The sequence below is a fragment of the Entamoeba dispar genome, genomic scaffold (assembly GCF_000209125.1).
Source record: "Entamoeba dispar SAW760 scf_1105229459703 genomic scaffold, whole genome shotgun sequence".
Taxonomy (NCBI): domain Eukaryota; phylum Evosea; order Mastigamoebida; family Endamoebidae; genus Entamoeba; species Entamoeba dispar.
This window is the reverse complement of record NW_001853825.1, coordinates 12,589-34,629: the sequence shown is the minus strand read 5'-3', so window position 1 is coordinate 34,629 and position 22,041 is coordinate 12,589. Positions and strand designations below refer to the sequence as shown.

The 22,041-nt window shown below is 25.9% G+C and overlaps 7 protein-coding genes across 7 annotated transcripts in view, besides 26 other annotated features; 5 read left to right on the top strand and 2 right to left on the bottom strand.

Moving 5' to 3' along the window:
- Positions 1-679: 679 nt before the first annotated feature.
- Positions 680-767: a sequence feature (AT_rich).
- Positions 768-898: 131 nt separating this feature from the next.
- Positions 899-934: a sequence feature (AT_rich).
- A 288-nt stretch (positions 935-1,222) lies between these two features.
- Positions 1,223-1,259: a sequence feature (AT_rich).
- A 160-nt stretch (positions 1,260-1,419) lies between these two features.
- Positions 1,420-1,449: a sequence feature (AT_rich).
- Positions 1,450-1,521: 72 nt separating this feature from the next.
- Positions 1,522-1,550: a sequence feature (AT_rich).
- An 87-nt stretch (positions 1,551-1,637) lies between these two features.
- Positions 1,638-1,726: a sequence feature (AT_rich).
- Positions 1,727-2,310: 584 nt separating this feature from the next.
- Positions 2,311-2,364: a sequence feature (AT_rich).
- Positions 2,365-2,732: 368 nt separating this feature from the next.
- Positions 2,733-2,785: a sequence feature (AT_rich).
- Positions 2,786-2,844: 59 nt separating this feature from the next.
- On the top strand, positions 2,845-4,103 carry EDI_337510 (uncharacterized protein; the record flags this gene model as incomplete). The annotated part of the gene is made up of 4 exons (XM_001736299.1): positions 2,845-2,911; positions 3,014-3,262; positions 3,388-3,893; positions 3,954-4,103. The coding sequence occupies 4 exons, from the start codon at positions 2,845-2,847 to the stop codon at positions 4,101-4,103; spliced, it is 972 nt and encodes a 323-aa protein (XP_001736351.1).
- Positions 4,104-4,265: 162 nt separating this feature from the next.
- Positions 4,266-4,359: a repeat region.
- A 119-nt stretch (positions 4,360-4,478) lies between these two features.
- Positions 4,479-4,570: a microsatellite.
- Positions 4,571-4,604: a sequence feature (AT_rich).
- Positions 4,605-4,888: 284 nt separating this feature from the next.
- Positions 4,889-4,925: a sequence feature (AT_rich).
- Positions 4,926-5,388: 463 nt separating this feature from the next.
- On the top strand, positions 5,389-9,402 carry EDI_337500 (multidrug resistance-associated protein, putative; the record flags this gene model as incomplete). Its single annotated transcript, XM_001736298.1, has 1 exon — positions 5,389-9,402. One exon carries the CDS (start codon positions 5,389-5,391, stop codon positions 9,400-9,402), a length of 4,014 nt encoding a protein of 1,337 aa, XP_001736350.1.
- Positions 8,357-8,377: a sequence feature (AT_rich).
- Positions 9,403-9,712: 310 nt separating the features above from the next.
- Positions 9,713-9,844: a microsatellite.
- Positions 9,845-10,002: 158 nt separating this feature from the next.
- Positions 10,003-10,042: a sequence feature (AT_rich).
- A 1,626-nt stretch (positions 10,043-11,668) lies between these two features.
- Positions 11,669-11,697: a sequence feature (AT_rich).
- Positions 11,698-12,986: 1,289 nt separating this feature from the next.
- Positions 12,987-13,316, top strand: EDI_337490 (uncharacterized protein; the record flags this gene model as incomplete). The annotated part of the gene is made up of 1 exon (XM_001736297.1): positions 12,987-13,316. The coding sequence occupies one exon, from the start codon at positions 12,987-12,989 to the stop codon at positions 13,314-13,316; it is 330 nt and encodes a 109-aa protein (XP_001736349.1).
- Positions 13,317-13,366: 50 nt separating this feature from the next.
- Positions 13,367-13,455: a microsatellite.
- Positions 13,456-13,490: a sequence feature (AT_rich).
- A 14-nt stretch (positions 13,491-13,504) lies between these two features.
- EDI_337480 (DNA-directed RNA polymerase I subunit RPA1, putative) lies at positions 13,505-18,211 on the bottom strand (the record flags this gene model as incomplete). Its single annotated transcript, XM_001736296.1, has 1 exon — positions 13,505-18,211. One exon carries the CDS (start codon positions 18,209-18,211, stop codon positions 13,505-13,507), a length of 4,707 nt encoding a protein of 1,568 aa, XP_001736348.1.
- Positions 14,138-14,200: a microsatellite.
- Positions 14,214-14,245: a microsatellite.
- Positions 14,252-14,359: a microsatellite.
- Positions 14,924-14,958: a sequence feature (AT_rich).
- A 44-nt stretch (positions 18,212-18,255) lies between the features above and the next one.
- Positions 18,256-18,333: a microsatellite.
- An 85-nt stretch (positions 18,334-18,418) lies between these two features.
- Positions 18,419-18,925, top strand: EDI_337470 (pre-mRNA-splicing factor SYF2, putative; the record flags this gene model as incomplete). Its single annotated transcript, XM_001736295.1, has 1 exon — positions 18,419-18,925. One exon carries the CDS (start codon positions 18,419-18,421, stop codon positions 18,923-18,925), a length of 507 nt encoding a protein of 168 aa, XP_001736347.1.
- Positions 18,831-18,862: a sequence feature (AT_rich).
- A 483-nt stretch (positions 18,926-19,408) lies between the features above and the next one.
- Positions 19,409-19,441: a sequence feature (AT_rich).
- A 13-nt stretch (positions 19,442-19,454) lies between these two features.
- EDI_337460 (uncharacterized protein) lies at positions 19,455-21,996 on the top strand (the record flags this gene model as incomplete). Its single annotated transcript, XM_001736294.1, has 2 exons — positions 19,455-21,927; positions 21,971-21,996. 2 exons carry the CDS (start codon positions 19,455-19,457, stop codon positions 21,994-21,996), a joined length of 2,499 nt encoding a protein of 832 aa, XP_001736346.1.
- Positions 20,099-20,153: a microsatellite.
- Positions 21,997-22,018: 22 nt separating the features above from the next.
- Positions 22,019-22,041, bottom strand: part of EDI_337350 (DNA-directed RNA polymerase III subunit RPC2, putative) — a gene marked incomplete at both ends in the record, with an annotated part of 3,348 nt that continues 3,325 nt past the window's right edge. Inside the window, one exon of the mRNA XM_001733285.1 lies at positions 22,019-22,041. This exon is cut by the window's right edge and continues 3,325 nt beyond it. Within this exon, the coding sequence (XP_001733337.1) occupies positions 22,019-22,041 (23 nt within the window).

The following is a 22,041-nucleotide window of genomic DNA, read 5'->3' as shown; positions in this document are numbered from 1 at the left end:
TTTCGTTTCTCATCAACAATTGTATTGAAATTACTTGCTGTTAATTCTAAAACACGACTCTCTGGTTTTCCAATTTTTTCTCCACGAATAAATCTTCCTAAATTGGTCAGATCACGTGGACCTTCATACTCTGAAATTTTCATCCCATTTTGGTACATTCTCAATTCTGGAAAACTTCTAATCCCTTTATCTAGACAAAACTCTTCATATTTTACACAATTTATTTCAATAAAATTCATCTTACTTTTATACTCATTAGCTAATTCCTCAAACACTGGTTGTAATGCAATACAATGACTACACCACGGTGCATAAAATTTAACAAATGTCATGTTTTTAGTCAACTGAGTGAATGTTTCAGGAGTACCATTGATGACCTCTCCATAACTTAAATAGACTAGAAGTACTACACAAATCATTAAATTATTTTTTATAGTTCTTTTTTGAATCTTTTTTTCTGTTGAACATGAAAGATTTATCTAACAACATAATAAATAAATTTCCATAAAACATTCATTAACAATAGTAATTTAAATGAGCTTTTTTTTCTCTAACTGACTATTATTGATTTTGTTGTTATTTTTTAGTTTGAGATTATGCTATTTTGGAATAGAAATTCTAAGCATTATCTTGTTTTATCATCTGTAATTCTTTCTTTCCTCTACTAAAGAAATTACAGAATTATTTTTCTTTAATCAAATAAAATGTTAAATTCATTATATGTAGTAGTAAATAATATTAATGAATATTAGATTTTATTATTATTTGTTCATGGGAATTAGTGAAATGAAATAAAAACAATATATGTATAAATATTTATTTAGGAGAATAATTGAAGTATTGGTATTGACAGATCAAGCAAGTTAATTTCTATTATAATGAAATAGTGTTTATCTTCTTTTATAAAATAGAATTTATGTTATTTTTATTATATCACATCACAAAAAGTGATTCATCACAAACGTTAAAAACAGCATTTGATTGTGTTGTAAAAAAAAACAATTTTGAGTGAAAAAGCTTTCAGTCTTTTGTATTATTTTATCACCTCCTGTTCTTAAATTTACGAAACTAACAAAAATATTTTATAAATTGTTTAAGATTTGAAATACTCAACAAGATATCATAATATAATGGATTTTATCAGAAGAAGAAGTTAATAAAAAAGAAATGATTTTAGAATTCATTTATTAGAAAACATACTCTTTCTGTAGTTAGAATCATCTAATATTATTATCTATAAAACATAATTAAAATAAAAACATAAGTTAATGATAGTCATTCTAAGTTTCTATTCAAAAATGAATAAAGAAGTGAAATAATCTAATATCTAATGATCGAAAAAAAAATTGAAGATAACAAAAAAGAACCTTGTTTGTCAAAAATCAAGAAGAAATATTACAAAAAAAGCAGTACCATTTGTATTTATTAAATTTAAATAGTTTAATTATTGAAATACTCAATTGAATTGTTACATTTTTGTTTAGCATTATTGAAAGAAATAGACTTTGATTAAATTACATCTTTTTTAATCTTTTTTTTTTAATAAAATAGAGAAACTAGGTAGCTTGTCATTTAAACAAAATCAATACATTTGAATAATTATTCAATAACAATAAAAATATATGGTTAAGAAGAAGTAAAATAAGAATTTATAAATGATTTAATATTGTATATTTTAATTAACATTCTAGTGAAAAATATTATTATGAATTATTAAATAATATAACTTCTTTCATATAACATTTACTTATTTAATATTGTCTTCAATTATCAGGTATTCTCTCGTTTTATCAAAAATCAATATTCGATTAACTAACTTTAATTATTTCAACTCATTAATACATAACAAATATCATAAATTTAATCTTTATAAATAAAATACTAACATATCAGAAATATAAACAATGTCTATAATTTGATAATTTGTGTTATTATTCTTTAACTTATTCTTCTGTATGTCATTTTTAAAATTCTTCTTTATTATATTCCTATTTTAATTTAGAAAAACAATACTTGTTCCTTGTAATTTAAATAATTATAACCTTTTTCACTCAATGAAAATTAAACGTTAAAATGAAAATATATTTACAAACTTTATTCCCTATTTTCTTTCTTCCACTTTGTCATAGTAAATGAAATTGTAGATTAAATCGATAAATATTCTTATAATAATTTATTCTTAGTAACAGAGTTTTAGTGCAACATAGGTTTACCATTTATTTATATTGAGAGATGAAGATAGATAGAATTATTGTTACCAACAAAATTAACTATAACAACAATTAATCCAACAAACTCACTACTTTTTTGTTATTTATTTATTTTTTTTTTGATTTATATAACCATTTTCATAAATTTTTTAATCAAACTTTCCAGCATCAAACATAAAAGATATCGGAATATGACCTTAATAGTATTTTTATTAGTCTACCACTTAGTTTGTAGAAGTAGCCATCGTTTTCTAACGGGGTTTGTAAATGCTATGAAACGACATAATGTTCAATAACACTCAAAGAATTTTTTTTATTTGTCAAATATAACACTATTATTTTATACATTATTAATTCAGTTTTTGATGGGTCAAGTTATTTATTGTATTGATTTGGTCATACCAAACACTCCTTTGGTATTTGTGTTTGTTACTGTACACATTTTTTTTAACAAGAAATAATTGTAATATCAGAGAGATAAAGTAAATAATATGATATGATAAATGATGTCTTCTACCGTTGAAAAATTATTTTTAAATAATTTAAATAAAAGGAAAAAAAGAAAATAAAAAAATCTAAAAACAGATATTTTTCTAAAATCAAAAATCTTTGAACTTAAAAATCAGTAAAGGCTATGGGACAGATTTTAGCACTTTTTCGAGGTGGTGCAACAGGTGAACAAATTACAATTGATTTTGAAAGTTCGTTTTCTTCACAACTTAATTATTTAAATGGCTCTGGAAGAAAAAAGTTTTAATTAATTTTGAAGCTAATAAAGAAATTAAAAAATAATAACAGAATAGACGTTAGCCCATCAGAAGCTGAGCTAAAAATTTGGAATGATATTGATATTATGTTGAGAAGAAAAGATGATGTTTTAAATAAAGTCACAAATTATCATGGACAAGATGATTTAATTCGAAAAGCAATTTCTGCAAGAACAGGATCTGATAATTTAAGTGGTATGAGTCAACCAGAAGAAGAAGCATGGAAAGTAATTTCTTCTCAAGCTGATATTATTAATGAGTTCTATCAATTTGCTGTTTTGTTAGGTTTGTTGTTCTTTAATTTTTATTTATTGAACATGAGTGAGTAAGAAGTTACAAATATCAAAGTAATAAGGAGAAGAGCTTTGATTTCAAAATAAAGATTAAGCGGTTAATACTCATTTTTATAGAAACAGAATTTCCAAAGTTAGTTACTGAATTATCTTGTGATGACGCTAAAGCTACATTAACAGATAAACAAGCATTATGCAAACAACTTGGTGTCATTCTTGATTTTGTATTAGCTTTTGATAATAAAAAAGTTACTAACCCTGGTATTCAAAATGACTTTAGTTATTATAGAAGAAGTTTTCCAAGAATGAAACAATTTAAAAGAGAAGATGAATTAAAAATTCCTGATGAAGTTGCAAATAGAATTTCTATGTTTATCGCTAATCCATCACCAATGATGGCACATTTAGTGACAATCATTAAAGGTGTTCAAAATGGTGCAATTAACCCTTCTTTTAGTGAAATTTTAATATTGTTTGCAAATGTATGTAATGACATGGTTCAAAAAGGAATCTTTGATAATAACGAAACTAACCTATTCTGTCTAAGAGTTATGACTGGTTGTATCATCTTAAATGATAATATCTCTGAATTAGGTTCTTTCCATAAAAAATCACCTATTAAAGTTTGTTTCATTTTTCAAGTTTAATTATTATTGCTCGACAAGAGGGGATTTATTGTTTAGGTTAAAGATTGCATTATGCAATTGAAAAATTTTGCTGATAATGCTGATTACTCAGAAGCAATTAATTCTTTACTTGATACAATAAGATATACCTGTTTACATGTTGGAGATCCGGATACCCCTGGTTACATTAAAGCATTGTTAATTTAATGCAATCAACAAAATCGTATTTAACAATTTCGTTTTTAACTTTTCCAAGTCAAAAGAAATTTCTGGTTTTATTTTTTGTTTTTAACTATAAAATCAGAACAAAATAAATCATTTTTTTTTAATCATTTTGATATTATTTTCAACAAATTTAGCTCTAAGACAAGAAAAAGAACGTGTTAAAGAAGCTGAAGTAGTCACTTCTCAATATGAAAAAAATTCAATAGCGGATATATCCATTAATTGACCTTTTTTATTTATTTTCAATAAATTCCTCTATTTGAGAAATAGTTTTTTAGACCAGCCATCTAAAAAGGACTTTAATAAATAACACAAAATTTATTACTATTACATTTCACTAAAAAGTGACAAAAAACCTTTTGTTTTACTTGTTTCATTGTTTTATTTGTGTTTTTGTTAGAATTATAGTTTCCTTTTTTATTTTTATTAGATTGTTTGTGTATTGTTTTATTATAAAACTTTAAAAATATAATTATTTTTTTTCTCTCTTTTATTTTAAAGCTAAAAATTAGTTCTTTCTATTTTCTTGGAAAAAGAAAATATTATAATACTTTACTCATTTTCTTTTATTTTAATTATGGAATAGATAATTTAATTCAGTGTATTGATACTGAGGGAATTAAACAATGTTTTGGGGATACTTGTTAATAATAGCTCGGAAATTCTTTACGTGATAGCTTTATTTTTATTTACTTTGTTTTTTTATTCAAAAAATTATTGGTAAAGAAAGTTTCTTTAAAGTAGTTTAAATGATTTTTCAAAGAAAGAAAATAATTTTTTTTTGAAAAAATGAATTAAAAAATACGTTTAATTATTGTTGCAGTTATTTTATGAAATAATAAAAGTATTTCTTTGTTCAAAAAGTGAATATGAGATCAGAACTGATTTTCATTTTATTGAAAAAGTTATGGGGAAGAATTCAAATTTTGTTGAAAATTCCTATTGTTTACATTATTGATCTTTTTTACACTTCAGGTACAAAATAGAATTAATTAGAATTTAATTGTTCAAAAATAGTTATTAAAAAATAAGATATTTACTAAAAAGGTCTTAAGAAATTTAGAAAATAAGTCATAGAATAAAATTTTAAAGGGTAAAGAAAAAGAAATGGAGTTTTATATCAAGAAGAAGATAGGTTCTTATTTTTAGTAGTAGTTTTTGAGTGCAGTTGGTTAGGTTTGAATAGATTTATCTTTTTCTGAGAATTTTTTTTGAAAGTAGATATTAGTATATAAGGGTTTTAATCTAAGAGTATCACTTATTCGTTATGTCTGAGAAAAATGTCACATTTAATGCTAATGAAATTGAGTTAGAAGAACAAGATACTAGTTCCCATGATGATGGTCTTTTTGAAACTGATGATGTGATTAAATACGATAAAACCCCAAATTCTATTATTAAATTCTTTAGGACATTATTTTTTAGACAAACTATGCATCAATTATTAAAGGGAAGAAAAGGAAATTTAAGAATACCTGATTTATCTTCTTTACCAAAAACACTTGAATATGAAAAATATGAAGAAAATATGAAAGAAAAATGGGAAAAAGAATCTCATTCTAAACATCCTAGTTTATTTTTAGTTATATTTAAATTAGAATGGAAAATGTTTTTATTGTGTTATATTACTATAGTTACTTATGAATTGATTGCACTTGCATTTCCACTTATGCTTCAATATGTTATTAAATGGATTAATAATCCACAAGGGACTCTCAAAATTGGATTATTATTTATTCTTTTAACAATTATCTTTCAATTAATCTCTTGTTTTACTCAAGAATTTGGTAAAAAATGGCTTTTTGTTTTGGCAGTTCGAATAAGAAATGGTCTTATTGGTCTTATTTATGATAAGGCATTAAAATTAAATGCTTCAGGAATAGAAGAGCCTGGAAGATTTGTTAATTTAATGGCAAATGATGCACCAGTATTTATAGGGAATGTAGAGATGGTGTTTTTTGGTTTAGCATCTCCAGTAATGTTTATTGTTCTATTTGTTTTAATTTATATTAATATGGGTAAATGGGTCTATGTTCCACTAATTGTTTTTATTGTATTCTTACTACTAAATATTGGATTTGGATTTTTAAATGGTAAATTTTTCAGTAAATTTGTATATATGAAGGATAAAAGAGTATCTTTTATGGGAGAGATTCTTCATAATATTAAGTTCATTAAATATAATAATTGGGAAAAGACTATAGAAAATAGAATTGGAAAGAAAAGACTTTGGGAATTATTATTTGTTTTTCTTGTTGGATTCTTTAGATGTTCTTTTTTTACTTTAACAATTGAAATTGGATCATCTATGTCTATTGCATTATTTGTTACTATGGTATTATCATCATCTGAAATGCAATTAGCTCGTGTGATTACAACAATTGCACTTTTCAATTCAATTAGAATTCCTGTTAGGACTGTTGGGTTAATGGCTACATGTTCTACAACAATCATTGTGTCTCTAGGAAGAATTAAGAGATTCTTACTAAAACCAGAATTACAACCAATTCAAGTTGTTAATAAAGAATCAGAAAATGCAATAGAAATGACTGATGTTAATTATATTTTCCCTGATGGAGAAACTGCATTTGCTTGTGATGAACTTAAAATTAAAAAAGGAGAACTTGTATGTGTTTTAGGAAGTGTTGGAAGTGGAAAATCATCATTTTTATTATCACTTTTAAATGAATTAGAAAAGAAAAAAGGAGAATCTTATCTTAATGGTAAAATTACTTATTCATCTCAATCTGCTTGGTTAATGAATACAACTGTAAGAGAAAATATATGTTTCTTAGCTCCTTATAATAAAGAAAAATATAAACAAGCAATAAAAGATGCTTGTTTAACTTCTGATATTGATAATTTAGTTGGAGGAGATCAATATGTTGTTGCTGAAAAAGGATCTAATTTATCTGGAGGTCAGAGACAAAGAATTGCATTAGCTCGTTCATTATATAATGCACATGATATAATGCTTCTGGATGATCCTTTATCTGCTGTTGATTTCCATGTTGGAACTTATATATTTGAAAATGCAATTAAGAAGAGTCTTGAAGGAAAAACTAGAGTTATAGTAACTAATCAAACATACTTCATTGAGAAAGCAGATAGAATTCTTGTAATTGATGGTAATAAACTTGCATTTAATGGAAGTTTAGAAGAGTTAAAGAATAGTAATCTTGAAGCATCTCAATTTATTAAAACTCTTTCATCAAAAAAGAGTGAGAATAATGAAGAAAATGGTGAAGTTCTTTCTGGAGATGGTTGTAACACAAAAATAAGAGAAGAGGTAAGAGAAATTGGAAAAGTTTCATTTAAAGTATATTGGGAATATATAAAAGCAGGTTCTGTTATTCTTTTTAGTATGGTTTTAATACTTTTAGCTGCAAGAATTACAGCACTGTTCTATTATAATATATTCTTAACTACATGGGGAAGATCTATCAGACCAAAACTTGGATTACCACAAGGAAACAGAGAAGAATTTAATAAGTTCTGTTATACATTTATTGCTGATTTCTTAGGTGTTTATGCAACAGAATTGTTTATAATTTTCTTCTGTGTAAATGTATCAAGAAATCTCCATAAGAATTTAATTCATAAATTATTAAAAGCAAAACTAGGATTCTTCGATGTTACTCCAATGGGAAGAGTTCTTAATTACTTCTCAAGAGATTTCCATCAGATTGATTTTAGTTTACCTTATTATATTGAACCCTTATTATCTAATATATCAACTATTGTCATTACAGTCATTACAATTACTAAAGCTAGCATCTATTTAGTTATTTTTGCTCTTGTGATAGCTGCAGTCTTTATAGCATTTTATATTTTCACAGTAAAACCAGTCATTGAAATGCAGAGACTTGAAGGAGTTTCAAGATCTCCTATCTTCGTTCATTTTGACCAAACTTTACTGGGACTATCAACAATAAGAATCTCTAATGGTCAAAACGAATTCAAAAATAAGTTAATTGATAAAATTAAGAATAATGCTATGGCTCTCTATACCTGTAAGATGGCAAAATATTGGTACCTTCAAAGAATGGATTGGATTGGTGCTGCCATTTCTATTATCACTGTTATTGTAATTGTTATAACAAAATTAAAAGCTTCAATGGACGCTTCTACAGCAGGTACTGCTTTAACAAATATCACTAATATTCCAACTGCTATTACTAATTTTGCAATGAGTTTAATTGAAATCGAAACTATAATGCAATCAACAGAAAGAGTTTTATTAATAAATAAATTAAGAAATGAAGAATCAGAAAGTGTGAAAGAGAATTATGAACAACCTCCAAATGAATGGCCTTCAAAAGGAGAAATCAAATTTGAAGATTATAAATTTAGATATAGAAGAGGATTGCCATTAGTTCTCAATGGAATAAATGCATTAATAGAAGATAAGGAAAAAATTGGTGTTGTTGGTAGAACTGGAAGTGGTAAATCAACATTAATGGCTGGGTTATTTAGAATTGAAGAACCAGCAGGTGGAAGAATTCTTGTTGATGGAATTGATATTACTAGAGTACCATTACATACGTTGAGAAATAGAATGTGTATTTTACCTCAAGAAGCTACTATGTTTAGTGGTACAGTAAGAGAAAATCTTGACCCAACAAAACAAGCTTCAGATGAAGAAATGAAACGTGTTCTTAAGTTAGTAAATAGTGTAAATGAACTTGATGATGTTGTATTGGAAAATGGTGATAACTTTTCTCTTGGACAGCGTCAAATTATATGTTTAGCAAGAGCCTTATTGAAAAAGTCAAAAATTTTGATTATGGATGAAGCTACTGCCAATATTGATATTCAAACTGATAAAACAATTCAAGAAATGGTTAGAAAGAACTTCAATGAATGTACAGTAATTACTATTGCACATCGATTACAAAGTATTATGGATGCTAATAAAGTGTTTGTATTTGATAAAGGGAAATTAGTAGAAAATGATTCTCCTTCTCATTTAATTGATAACGAAAATACTATCTTTAATCATCTTGTCCAACAATCAGGTTGTGCTGATGAACTAAAGAGAGTTGCTAAGAAAAAGATTGTCATGTGTACTTCTGCTTTATCATCAACTAAATCACCTCTTCAAACTGATTTAAATCCTGATTTAGAAATTAATCTTGCTGATACATCTAATAGAGCTACTCCAATCCAATTTGAAGTGATGAGTGATAGAGTTGCTTCTAATCGTCATCTTCTTTCTCCTGTTGTTATAAATTCGATTCCTGATACTTCTTCTCCATCTGAATCTTCTTTATCTAATTAACTTTTTTGATTCTCTTCCCACTTTCTTATCTTCTAAATGTTTTGTGTTATTTTTTCAATTTCTTTTTAATCTCTCTTCTGTTTATTCCTTTTATACTCTTCTTTCTCTCTGTGACTTCTCTTATTTATTAATGCATTGTTCTTCTTTATTTCATCTCCACACTTCCTTTATTTGTTTCTTTAAAACATTATCTCCTTTTCTCTTCTCTTTATTATTATATCTATCTCCACTTTCCCTTCCTTTTATCTTTAATGCCTCTCTCCTAGAGACACCTTCAAATAATAATAATAACACCCAACAAACGAAGATTAACAAAAATATAATCAAAAAAAAAATGGTAGTATCAATAAAAAGTAAGTGGAATAAACAAAACCATTCATAAAAATTACAATAAAATGTAAAATTACCAAAACACAGACTAAGAAATAATTATTCAAATAAACTTCAAATTTTTTATTTGTAAATTTAGGATTCACGTATCATATTAAAAATCATATTCTTTTATAATGAAATAAATTCAGAATGTTACAAAATATCATGCCATAGATTTTATTAACAAGATGATGTGTTAATTTAATTCTTTAATCCAAAACGTTTAACTATTATTAAATATTATTCAAATTTTAAAAATATTAATAATCACTGGAGCTGATATGTGTAATTGTTTTTAATTAAAACATAAAAATAGAACAACCTCTCATTAATCAAATTACCTTCTAAAGTTCTTAAATTTAATAGTACAATTTTTAAATAATCAGTATGTCAGTTCCAAGTAATATTCAATTAATTCGCATAAATTGTCCTTATTATTTTCCTAATAGTGAAACACTATTAATACAAACGAGTTGAATTAAAAAATGTAAATGTTAATTAAATGTTAATGTTTCTATAAATAAAAGATTGAAAATAAATTAGAAAAAGAGATCAGAAAAATATTCAACTCAATATCGAAAGGTATTACTGATATCTTTTTAGATAAATACAATGCCACCTAACATCCCTATGGTGCTCATCTTCTTGTCTTTATTTGAGTTAATCTTTCCAACTGTTAGTGTGAAACTTAAACAAATCTTCCTTTTATAACTATTTCCTTTTTGAAATGATTTATTCTATCGATGAACATCCTTATACCAATGAATAGTATTAATCACTTATTTTTCTATAAGGTTCTAATTAGGTCTTTATTAAAAATATTGAATTAATAATCATTGAATTGTTTTTATCATTTTACTTCTTATTAAAATGTAAGGAATAGCTAAACTAGTACTTTGCTATTTAAGTTAATTAAAGGTGTCATCTGTTTATTATGTTACACAAATACAACCTCTCATTTTATTGTTGTTTACATAATTTTCAGTGCTAATAGATGGATTATTGTTTATTTTTAACAGAAATCAAATAAAGGTGTAAGTGCTCATTAAATATTTTGGATTAGAATTTAACTTCTTTGAAATTAAGAAACTTGTATTTGAACGTTTCCCGAATAGTGCATTGTTAAACCAAGTAAATCATAACTCTGAAAATATGTTGTTGACCATTACCAAATAATAAGAATCAATTCTATGACATTGAATTAACCATTCTTTTTGTTCTTTAAATAAAAGTGTCAATCAAATTCTATAATAAAACAAATGATAGTATTGGTTGGTTAAATAACTTCTATTCTAAAATTAAAAAGACTGGTATAAACATGAACTTTCTAGTTTCAAATTATTAAAGAGAATGAGCAAAGAATAATTGAACAAAAAGATATTAAAAATATATAGTTCATCATTTATGAAGTGGAAGTGTTTTATAATTTTTATTATTTCTTATCATCATTACTCAAATAACAGTTCACAACGTCTATTCTTTTTTTATTCTTTTGTTTAATAAGTTCTCATTCTTCTTTTAGTTTGTAATTAATACCAGAAACTTTTAAACAATACTTTTATTCAATAATCTACATATTTCTCTCTTTAATAATTATTGTTTCTAATTATTTCTATTATGAAATGTACTGCTCATTGTATTGCATTATAATACAAATTTCTTTCATTGTATTTAGTAAACAGTATTTAACTTTTATTTATACTTAAACAATAATTTATACTTTTATGAGTTAAATATGTTATTTTTATACAATTTGAACTACAATACTATAGTACTGTCTTATTGTTATAAATGTGCCATGAAACTATTGAATTTTTAATAGACTAAATAACTTCTCGTTGTCTCAGAAACGTATTGATAAAGTATTATTTTTCTTCATTAATTTCAAACAATCTAATTTATAATTGTTTTAATATATTTAATGTACTTCTCTATGTAACCTATTTAATAATACAACAAGTCTTTTGTCATTCAACCATTAAAATGAATAAATTAATTGAAACATCTTCTTAAACCATATAACCTTCTCAATGTTCTTGATACACACACTCAGAACGTTGACTTGATAAATAAAGACAGTTAATGTAAGTTGTGAGAAACACACCTATTTTAAATTGTTTTCATTCATGTAATTTCATAAAATAAATTGTTGCTATAAGTAATTCTATTGAACCGACAACCGAGGTTTTAAAGAAACATCGTAAATTGAAAAATTACTTTTAGTCACAGAGGACATTCTTTTTTAGTTTTTCTTGACAAGGAAGTAGTTGTAGTACTTAGTTGATAGATAAGGTTAAAATACCAAATACCAGTTAAAAATTAATCCAAAAATATCAAGTTCAATTAAAAAAATAAAACACATGATTTTAATGTTCGACAAATGTTTAAGATTAAAATAATAAAACTACCCTCTAATAAAAATACAATGACAGTTTTTAGGATGTCATAAAGAACGAAAAAAGAAATACAGTGTATCATTTCACAAATAATAATACATTGACTTGACAATTTAATTAAGAATAACCAAATTAACTATGACCAAATTTTCTTTTTAATTCAAGAGATTGTTTTATCAGGATTAATTTCATACAAACTTATTGAATAAAATAACAATACAAATAAACATTGTTGTACATACTTATTCTTAATTTTGTTCTTGATTAAAAGAGAGGTCTTTCAAAGTTATTTATCGAAATTAAATTTTAATGGAACAGAAAGAATGTATTAAAGAATGAACATTTTCTTTATTAAAAATTAAAAAGGAAGTATTTTAAATGAGTATAATATTTTTTAACGATTTCTTGGTTAAATAGTTAAATGTTATTGAAGAAAGTATTTGAAATAATAACCAACTTAAAAAGAAGAGAAAATGAATGAATAATTCAGAAGAATATTCAGATTTCATCGATTCAAGAAAAGAAAATGTTACAAGAACTATTATATATAATTTTCTAAAGAAAAAATATCAAAAAAACAATGGTGTCATTAAAAATTGTGTAACAACCAACTTATATTTTAACATAACAGGAAAAAAACAAAAAAAAAAGATACCAAAAAATAACTATGGAAGAAAATGAACTAGAACTTAAAAATAAACAACCAAAATAAGGAGTATTTTTTAAATTGAAGTCTGACCCCTATTCAAATAATACAACCCCTGGTAATATTCACAAGTAAATACAAAGGAACTTGAAATACTAAAAAGACAATTAATGAATAAACCATTATTTTCAAAACCATTAATTATAACAGACTCAAATTCATTGTTTTCATTATTAGAAGAACAACAAGAAGATTTTGAAATTGTTAAAGAAAGAATTTGTGAAACACCTAAATATTTTAAAGAAGCAGTAGAAACTATTAATCAAATGAATTATGTTATTGATGATTATCTTCAATCAATTGATTCATTTCATTTTACTTATAATGAAGATAGTATTGAAGATAATGATTATAGTAAAATATCTCCATTTTATGCATGTTCTTCAGTCAATTGTTCTGATACAACGATGGATCTTGAACCAATTATTGAAGGACAATGAACAAAGTAAATTTGTTTATTGTCTTTTTATATTTGTATGCAAATTGTTTATAATTATTATTTCGTTTACATTTAACATTAAAATAATTTAATATTTTTAAATGAAATTATTTTTATTTATATTTTATTTAATAATTTAAATATAAAATAAATATTTTTTATTTTCAAAAAAAATCAATCAATTCTTCTTTATTCATCAGTTAATTCAGTGTAAATATCAAATGCACCTGTTCCAAATACCATATTTTTACCCATTACAACTGATCCTGATGGACTTTTTAAATTATCTTTTTGACCTGAAACACATGTTTTAGCTAAGAATCCAAGTGATGTTTCAAATGTGATTTTAGTGAATGGAGATGGATTATGATCCATACCAGATCTATTCAATGATTTATATTCTCCTTCATAAGTCATATAATCTGCAACAAGATTCAAATGTCTTGGATCAACATCAATACCATATGCCTTAAATACAGAATCAATTTCATGAATAAGAACAGTACGTGCAGCTTCAACACCATACATATTTAAGACAGCATAAACATCATTTGTTTCAACTGAATCAACATCAACTAAATTACCAAATTGAAGAACAGCTCTAAAATTAACTCCTTCAGTCATAACATAATATATAGTACGTCCTTCTTTCTTTTTACTTAAAGGAATACCTCTAACAATATTTGGACATTCATATAAAACAATCTTTTCAATCACTTTTTCTACAACAGATACCATTGATACTTTATCATTAACATTAAGTAATACACTCACAATAAGATGTTGTTTTTTTACTTTTTCTTCTTTTTCTATAATTTTTGATTTTCCTTTTTTCTCTTCTTTTTCTTCTGATAAATTCTTTTCTTCTTTTTCTTCTTCTTCTTCAGATGATGATGAATTCTTTTCTTCTTTTTCTACTTCTTCTTCTTCACTCATTTCATTTTTCTCTTCTTCAAATACTTCTTCTTCAATAACTTTACCTTTATTAATTTTTTCTTGAACATCTTCATCTTCTTCTTTAACTTTTTCTTCAGCTTCTTCTCCACTAACACCTTTATAATCAATATCAATACCAACTTTATTTTGTTGTCTTTTTGTAATTTCATTCATTAAAACAGAATTAACTTTTTTAGTAATATCTGAAGTATTAAAATCAACAATTTCTTCATATTTATCAATAAGTGTAAGATCAATAGTATATTGTCTTTTTCTTTGTCCTTCGTGAACAATAATAGAATCTAAACATTTAATTCCTTCAATAATATTTGCTAATGTAACTTTAGTTAATAATTTAGCTAATTTTTCAGTATTTTTTTGATTTGGTTCTTTTAAATAAAGAATCATTGATGGTGTAGCAATTTCTTTTTTAGCAAACATTACTAACTCTTTAATACGAGGCATACCTAATGTAACATTAACATCTCCTCTTCCTGCTAAATGGAATGTATTTAATGTCATTTGTGTTGATGGTTCTCCAATAGATTGACCTGCTAAAACACCAACAGGTTCTCCAGGATTAATTAATGATTTATTATATTTTAACATCATCATAACTTTAAATGTTTCTGGATCAAGTTTACCACTTTTAAATTCTCCTCTTTTATCTTCTTTAATATAATCATTAATTAATTTATAATATTTTTCACTTACAGCTGCAAGATTATTACTTGGTGAATAAATACTTTGAACTGGTTCATATTGTTCTGGATGTCTTAAACATTTTTTTTGTAATTTACATGCTCTTGAAAATCCTTTTTTAAATTTTGAAAGAATAGTTTTTGTTTCATATTTTGAAACTAATGCATCATAATTATTTGCCCAAAAATCAATATTATTAAGAAATCCACTTTTCATTACATCAATTCCATCATCTCCATACATAAATTCTATAATTGATCCATCTGATTCTCTTACTGAATAATCATATTCTACATGTAATGATTCTAACATTTTAATTACACATCTTTGAAGATATCCTGAACTTGCTGTTTTAACTGCTGTATCAATTAATCCTTCTCTTCCTGCCATACAATGGAAAAAGAATTCTTGTGGTGGAACTCCTGTAAGGAATCTTGATGCAATAAATCCTCCTGCTCTTGCTGATGTATCATATCGTGGAAATGATGGTAATGTTTTACCTGTTGCCATAACTGGTACTCTTCTTCCTTCTAATTCTTGTTGTCCAAGTAAACATGTAATTTGTGAATGATTAACTTTTGATCCTTTTGCTCCTGTTGTTGTCATTAATGCAAGACTATTCCATGGAAATGCTCTTAATTGTCCATATGGAATACATTCTTTAATTACATTTGATGTACATTCATTAACTTCATTTTTAACTGAATCATCAAGTTCTTTAGAAAGTTGTGGTCTTCTTCTAGCATTAGCAAGTGCAAGATCAATATCATATTTAGAATGTCCTTCTAATTTAAAATGTTTTGCTGTAGCAATACGTGCTAATTCATTTGTTTTATTTAACATTTCTGTTCTTTTATTATCAAATTCTGGTTTTAACATACAATCATCTAATGAACATGTATGTCCAATTCTTTGTAAATATGTTGTTAATAATCTTGATAATAATGTAAGACACATTCCTGCAACTTTACCATTATATAATTCATAAATTGCATGAATTAAACTTTGATTTGTTGCTCCAATTTGATTTTTATCTAATGTTCCTGTTAACATTTGTGATTCTTTAATAATACATAAACTATCATTAGCACCATTCCATTTCTCTGTAAATTCATCTTTTTGTTTCATCATTTCTATTTCTTTTTTTGTTTGATATCCTCCTCTATTAATTTCATTTGTTGATATTTTACATTTTCCTTCAAAATTAATTGTACAATGATTTGTACTAATATGCATTAAAATTCCTGTTATAACTTGTTTTCCTGTCCATTTTGGTATTGGTTTAAGAATAGCTGGTTTTGGAATTCTAATAGAATATTGTTCATATATTCCATATAATGCTGTATAAATAATTTGACAATATTCTTCTTTATTAAAGAATGTATCTCTTTTTGTTAACATAAATGATGAAATAACATGATCTTGAATAAGTCCTCTTAATGGTTGTCCATTCTTTGGAACAACATATTGCTCATCTGATAATGCAATATTCATTACTTCACTTCTTGCTTCCATACTTTGTGGAAGATGTAAATTCATTTCATCTCCATCAAAATCTGCATTAAATGTATTACAATTAGCATAATGCATACGAATTGTTTTTTCAATTTTTAATACTTTAACATAATGTCCCATAATTCCTGGTTTATGTAATGTTGGTTGTCTATTTGATAATACCATATCATTATCAATAACATGTCTAAATACTGTTTTAAAACTTCTTGGTGCTTTTGGATCAATAACAAGTAATCTTTCTGCTTCTCCTTGTCTTTTTGTTTTATTATATGGATTACTATCATCTAATAATACAATTTTATGTCCCCATTCATTTTCAATATATAATGCTCCTGGCCATACTTGTGGTCCATTAATAACTGCTTGTTTCATTTCTTCATAATTTCTTTCATTTACTGGTACTGCAATTGTTAATCTCATAGCAAATGGAAGTGGCATTCCAATTGTATTTGTTGGAAGAAATGGATCTGGTGAAATAACTGTACGTGCTGCATAATTAACTCTTTTTCCCATCATATTATTTCTAAATAATCCTTTTTTATGTTCTAAAATACTTTTCATTGATATTCCTTCTTCTGCATTTCCTGTAAGAATTAATAAATTATATGCTTTTTGCATTTGATCTATTAAAAATCTTTCTGAATAATCTATTCTTGTTCCTTCTCTTCTTACTTTTAATGTATTACTTGATTCAATAATTGTTCTATAATAAATACTCTGTGGATGATCACTAATTAATTCTCCAAATTTATTTAATTGTCTAAATCTACTTGGTGGAATTGGAAGAACTTCTACAAAAAATATATGATAACTTGGTATAATAATATCTAACTTTTCTCCTCCTCTCATTTGACTATAATACATTCTACTTAATACTTCATTTTGTATATCATTATGTTCCCATGCTTCTTTAAGAATATTCATTATATATGATGGCGTTGTTTCATATTTATGTTCACTTCGATTTTTAGCTGCATCTGTATTTTCTCCATAAAATACAAATCCTGTTTTTGAATCATTTAATACTATTTTTGGTGATACTGTTTTACAATATGGACATGGTTTATCTTTTAATGCTACCATATGTGCAATAAGTTCATTTTTAACTGCTTTACAATGTGTATCTGTATGAATAAAACTTATATCTTTCTTAATTCCTTTTCCACATTCTTTTTTAAATATTCTTTCTAATTCTTTATCTACTTCTCGTTCAACTGTTAAATTCTCTTCATCTTCAACTTGTTCTCTTTTTAATTTTCCTCTTGATGCATTTGCTTTCCTTTGTATATATTGTGCTTCTTTAACTAATCCATGAATATCCATCGCTCCTTCAATATCATTTTTTGATAATCGTTCAAGTTCAATTGCTGCTCCAAGTATTACTTGTTTTGATGCTTTTAATGAATGACATTTCATACAAATAGATCTTAATAATTTTACTAATTCTGGTAATAATAACGGTTGATATAATGGTTCTTCAAGTTCAAAATGTCCAAAATGTCCTGGACATCCTTCTTCAGTAAGTCCACATGTTGGACATATAGTATTTTTCCCAAAAACTCCAAGTGCTGGATCATACAGTCCTTCTAATTCTTGATTTCCTAATAAATCAAATGATGTTCCTTTTGTAATTTCTTTTACACTCATATGTCGTATTTCATCAGCTGAATAAAAATCAAATCCAGTTGATGTAATTTCAACTGGTGTTTCTTGAAAAGTTTTTCTTAGCTCAACTGATGACATTCACTACTTTCTTGTGATTTTAGTTGAGATATATTTAACCCTAATTTTTTTTCCATTCTTTTTTTCTTCTTTCTTCCTTATTTTTTCTCTGTTTTTATTCTTCCTTATTTCTTTTCTCTTTTGTTACTCTCTCTTTTATGAAAAATAATAAGGGTTTTTTCACTCATTTTAAAAACTTTTAATAACAAAATTAATAACATAATTCAAATGTCATCAAAATTAAAAAGCCTTGATGAAATGATTGAGATTGATTATAAACATGAAATGGACAACCAAAAAGTCGACCATAAAAAACCTAAACTCCCAATGAAAGAAAGTTCTGACTCATGGATGGATGTTCCTGCAAATACTTTTAAACATAAAAAAGATATCAAAGACCAAAATAGGGATTTAGCTAAACAAGCCTATTCTGCTTATGAAAAAAAGATTCATTGGCTAAATCAAAAAGATACTCAAAAAAGTTATCAACAATATAAACAAAATGATGAGCTTCGTCAAAAGATACAAAGTGGATATGTTTCTCCTGAAAGAATTGATTGTTTACAAAAACAACTTGCTCGAGGCAAAAAAGAAGCTCAAAAGTTTCATAGAGAACGAAAAGAAAAATCATTCCAAAAAGATTATATTAATTCAAATAATAAAAAATTTAATGAACATGTTAATCATGCCTATGACCAATATACATCTGACATTAAAGATGCTTTAGAACATTAACTATACACTTTCTATTAACTCTACTATTGTCCAAATTATATTTCTAATTCTTTTAATCATCTCAATTGATAATATCTCAATTTAAATTATATAGAAAATTAATAAGCTCTTCATTTTAATAAAACTGTATTATTTTACTACATTAATTCTATTTTATTTAATTGTGATAATGTTAAAGTAATGTACCTATTAAATAATTTGATTCATTAATTTAATGAATTAATTTCTTTAGTCGTTCGGATGTTTTTTGATTAAACATTATGAGTAATTAAACTTTAGAAAAGCACTTTTTGTATTTAAAGATTTAATAAAAAAATGAAGTTCAATAATGAAACAAGTTATTTCTTTTGTAACTGAAAGAGTTTGTATAAAAGCAGAATGAATGAATATTCAAAAAAGACAAAATAATAAGCAAAGGAGCAATGAATTCATATGATTATTATATAATTCTCATTTTTTTGATTAAACCTTTTTCATAAACCCTTAAAAAAAATAAAAAAATAAAAAAATTTTAAACTGAGTAATTCAAATGAAGAGGCAAGATCTTAGTACTACTAATTATTTTAGTGACTTCGTTCAGAATATTGCCGGTTATTTTTGTCCTAACTCAAGACCAACCCAAGGAATTCATCGCACGGCAACTCTTCCACTTTCATCTTCGTTATCACAAGGAATTTCTAGCATCCCCAAACAAGAAACATCATTGTTATTTGGTATCGCTTTTGATCGTCGGTTGGAAAAATTAAAAGAACAATATGCTGAACAACCTGTTGTACAGACTCAAAACAGTGACAGTACATTGAAAAGACAAGACGCAGGAACTCTCTTAAGAGAAAAACCAGAAGAACAATTTGAACGACCAAAAGAAGTTACTAAACGAAAAGTAGAAGAGGTTTCTACAAAAACAGAAGATAAAACAACAAAGAAGGTTGTTGAACGTAAACCTGATACTGACTCTGCAAGAATTAGACAAACAATTGCTAAGTTACGTGAAATAAATTTTGAAGATATTGTTCAATGTTTAAATGATAGGAAAGAACGTTTAATGAACAAGGACAGTGTTAAAGGATTTAATCACCTCAATTCAAATACAAATGACGAAAAAGTTCTTAAAGCAAGTATTAGTTCATTATTACTAAGTTCTTCTTCTGAGGAAGAAGAATTAGTTCCATTAGGAAAGAAAGATAAAACAAAAAAAGATGAGGAACAAAATGAAGAAAGAAAAAAATTTAAAAAACCTCTTAAGAGAACCTTTAAAGTTTCTTCTCCACAAAAGAAAGTAGTAGATTTAAATAATTCTTTAAGATCTGTTAATGAGAAAGGTGATAATCTTTTATCCTTTGATATCAATGATTCAAACAAAACTGTCAAAGAACAACTTCATCATTTAGATTCTAATACTAAAAACTCTTCTCTTTCATTTACTTTACCATTAGATTCTAGTTTATCTCAAAAGAAAACAGACCAAGCAAACCAATTGGATCTTGGTTTTAAGATAGATAAACAGTCTAATACTACAGAAGAACCCAAAAGCTCTTCTTTTGATATAAAACCAAGTCCTTCATTTTCACTCTTTGGTGACACTGCTAGTGATACTAAAAAGAGTACTACTCAGCCAATAGGTACAACCCTCCCAGAGGAAAAAAAACCAGAAGTTAATTTTTCTGGTTTAACAGAAAAACCATTAGATGCACCACCACCCTTCTCTCTCAATGGATTTTCATTTAGTAACTCAACAGAGAAGCAAAAAGATACATTTACTGGTAAGACTTCATTAAGTGATAAACCAAAAAGTACAGAAACAAATACAGAAAAGCAAACTACAACTACATTAACTACAAACACAGATAAAACTACAAGTACAACTGTTGAACAGACAAATACTAATATGTTTTCAAATACTAATTTTTCATTTAATATATCAGATGATAAACAAAACCCTAATACCAATGTCTCAATCAATAAAAATAATGATCAACAAAAAACAACACAAAATAACCTTTCTGAAACAACACCTAGTACTACAGATAAATCAGGAAGTAATATGTTTTCTATTCAAGAATTATCATTTAAAACACCTACTGAAAAAAGTACAACAAATTTATCTACACAACCAGCAACTACAAACCCTGACAAATTAACGAACAGCCCATTTTCTCTTGGTGGGACTTCATTTGGTTTATTAAATGAAAAACCTAAATCTAATTTAACTCAAGAATCTTCAACAGAAAAACCAAAAGAATCAAATACAAATATAGAGACCCCATTATCTAATCCATTTTCTCTTAATGGGTTCTCATTTGGTATTTCAACTGATAAACAAAAAGATACATTAATTAATAGTACTTCATTAACTGACCAATCAAAAACTATTACATCAACTACACCAGCACCAACTTTCGACAAACTAATAAATACAAGTAATGATCAATCAAAACCAACTACAGTAAATTCAGATAATAATAAATCAGATAATTCTACAACTGCTCCAACTCTAAATACTAACCAATCAAAAACTACTACAACAACAAAAAGTTCTGAACAATCAAAAACTAATAATAACACTTTTGCCACTACAGATTTTTCACTTAATACTTCAAATGATAAAACAAGTGTTGATCCATTTGCTGCATTCAATTCATCTACTGCAACAAATAACCAACCACTAGGAAGTTCTTTATTTAGTTTTGGTGTTAATAACAACAAATCAGCAACAAACACACAAACAACAAACAGTTCAATTGTTTCAACAGAAAATTCTGCAAAAGGTTCCAATACAACAGTAATGCAAACACCTAATTTGAAAGTCCAAAATGAACCTGGTTTAGAACCTCAAAAACAAGTCACACCACCTGCATTTGTTTTTGGAGATTTTGGAACAAATGAAAAAACTACTCCTTCTTTTAATCAATCTAATCCAGGTATGATTGAACTTCCAAATATTCAACAGGCACCTTCTTCAAATATTCAAGGACCAACAACTAATTTTGGTCTTGGAACTAGTCAAACAAACAACACAAATTTTGGAAATTCAAACTTTTTTAGTATTGACAAAAAACCAGAAAATGTAAATGGTCAATTACAAAACACATCTCAAAATAATAACACAAACCTAT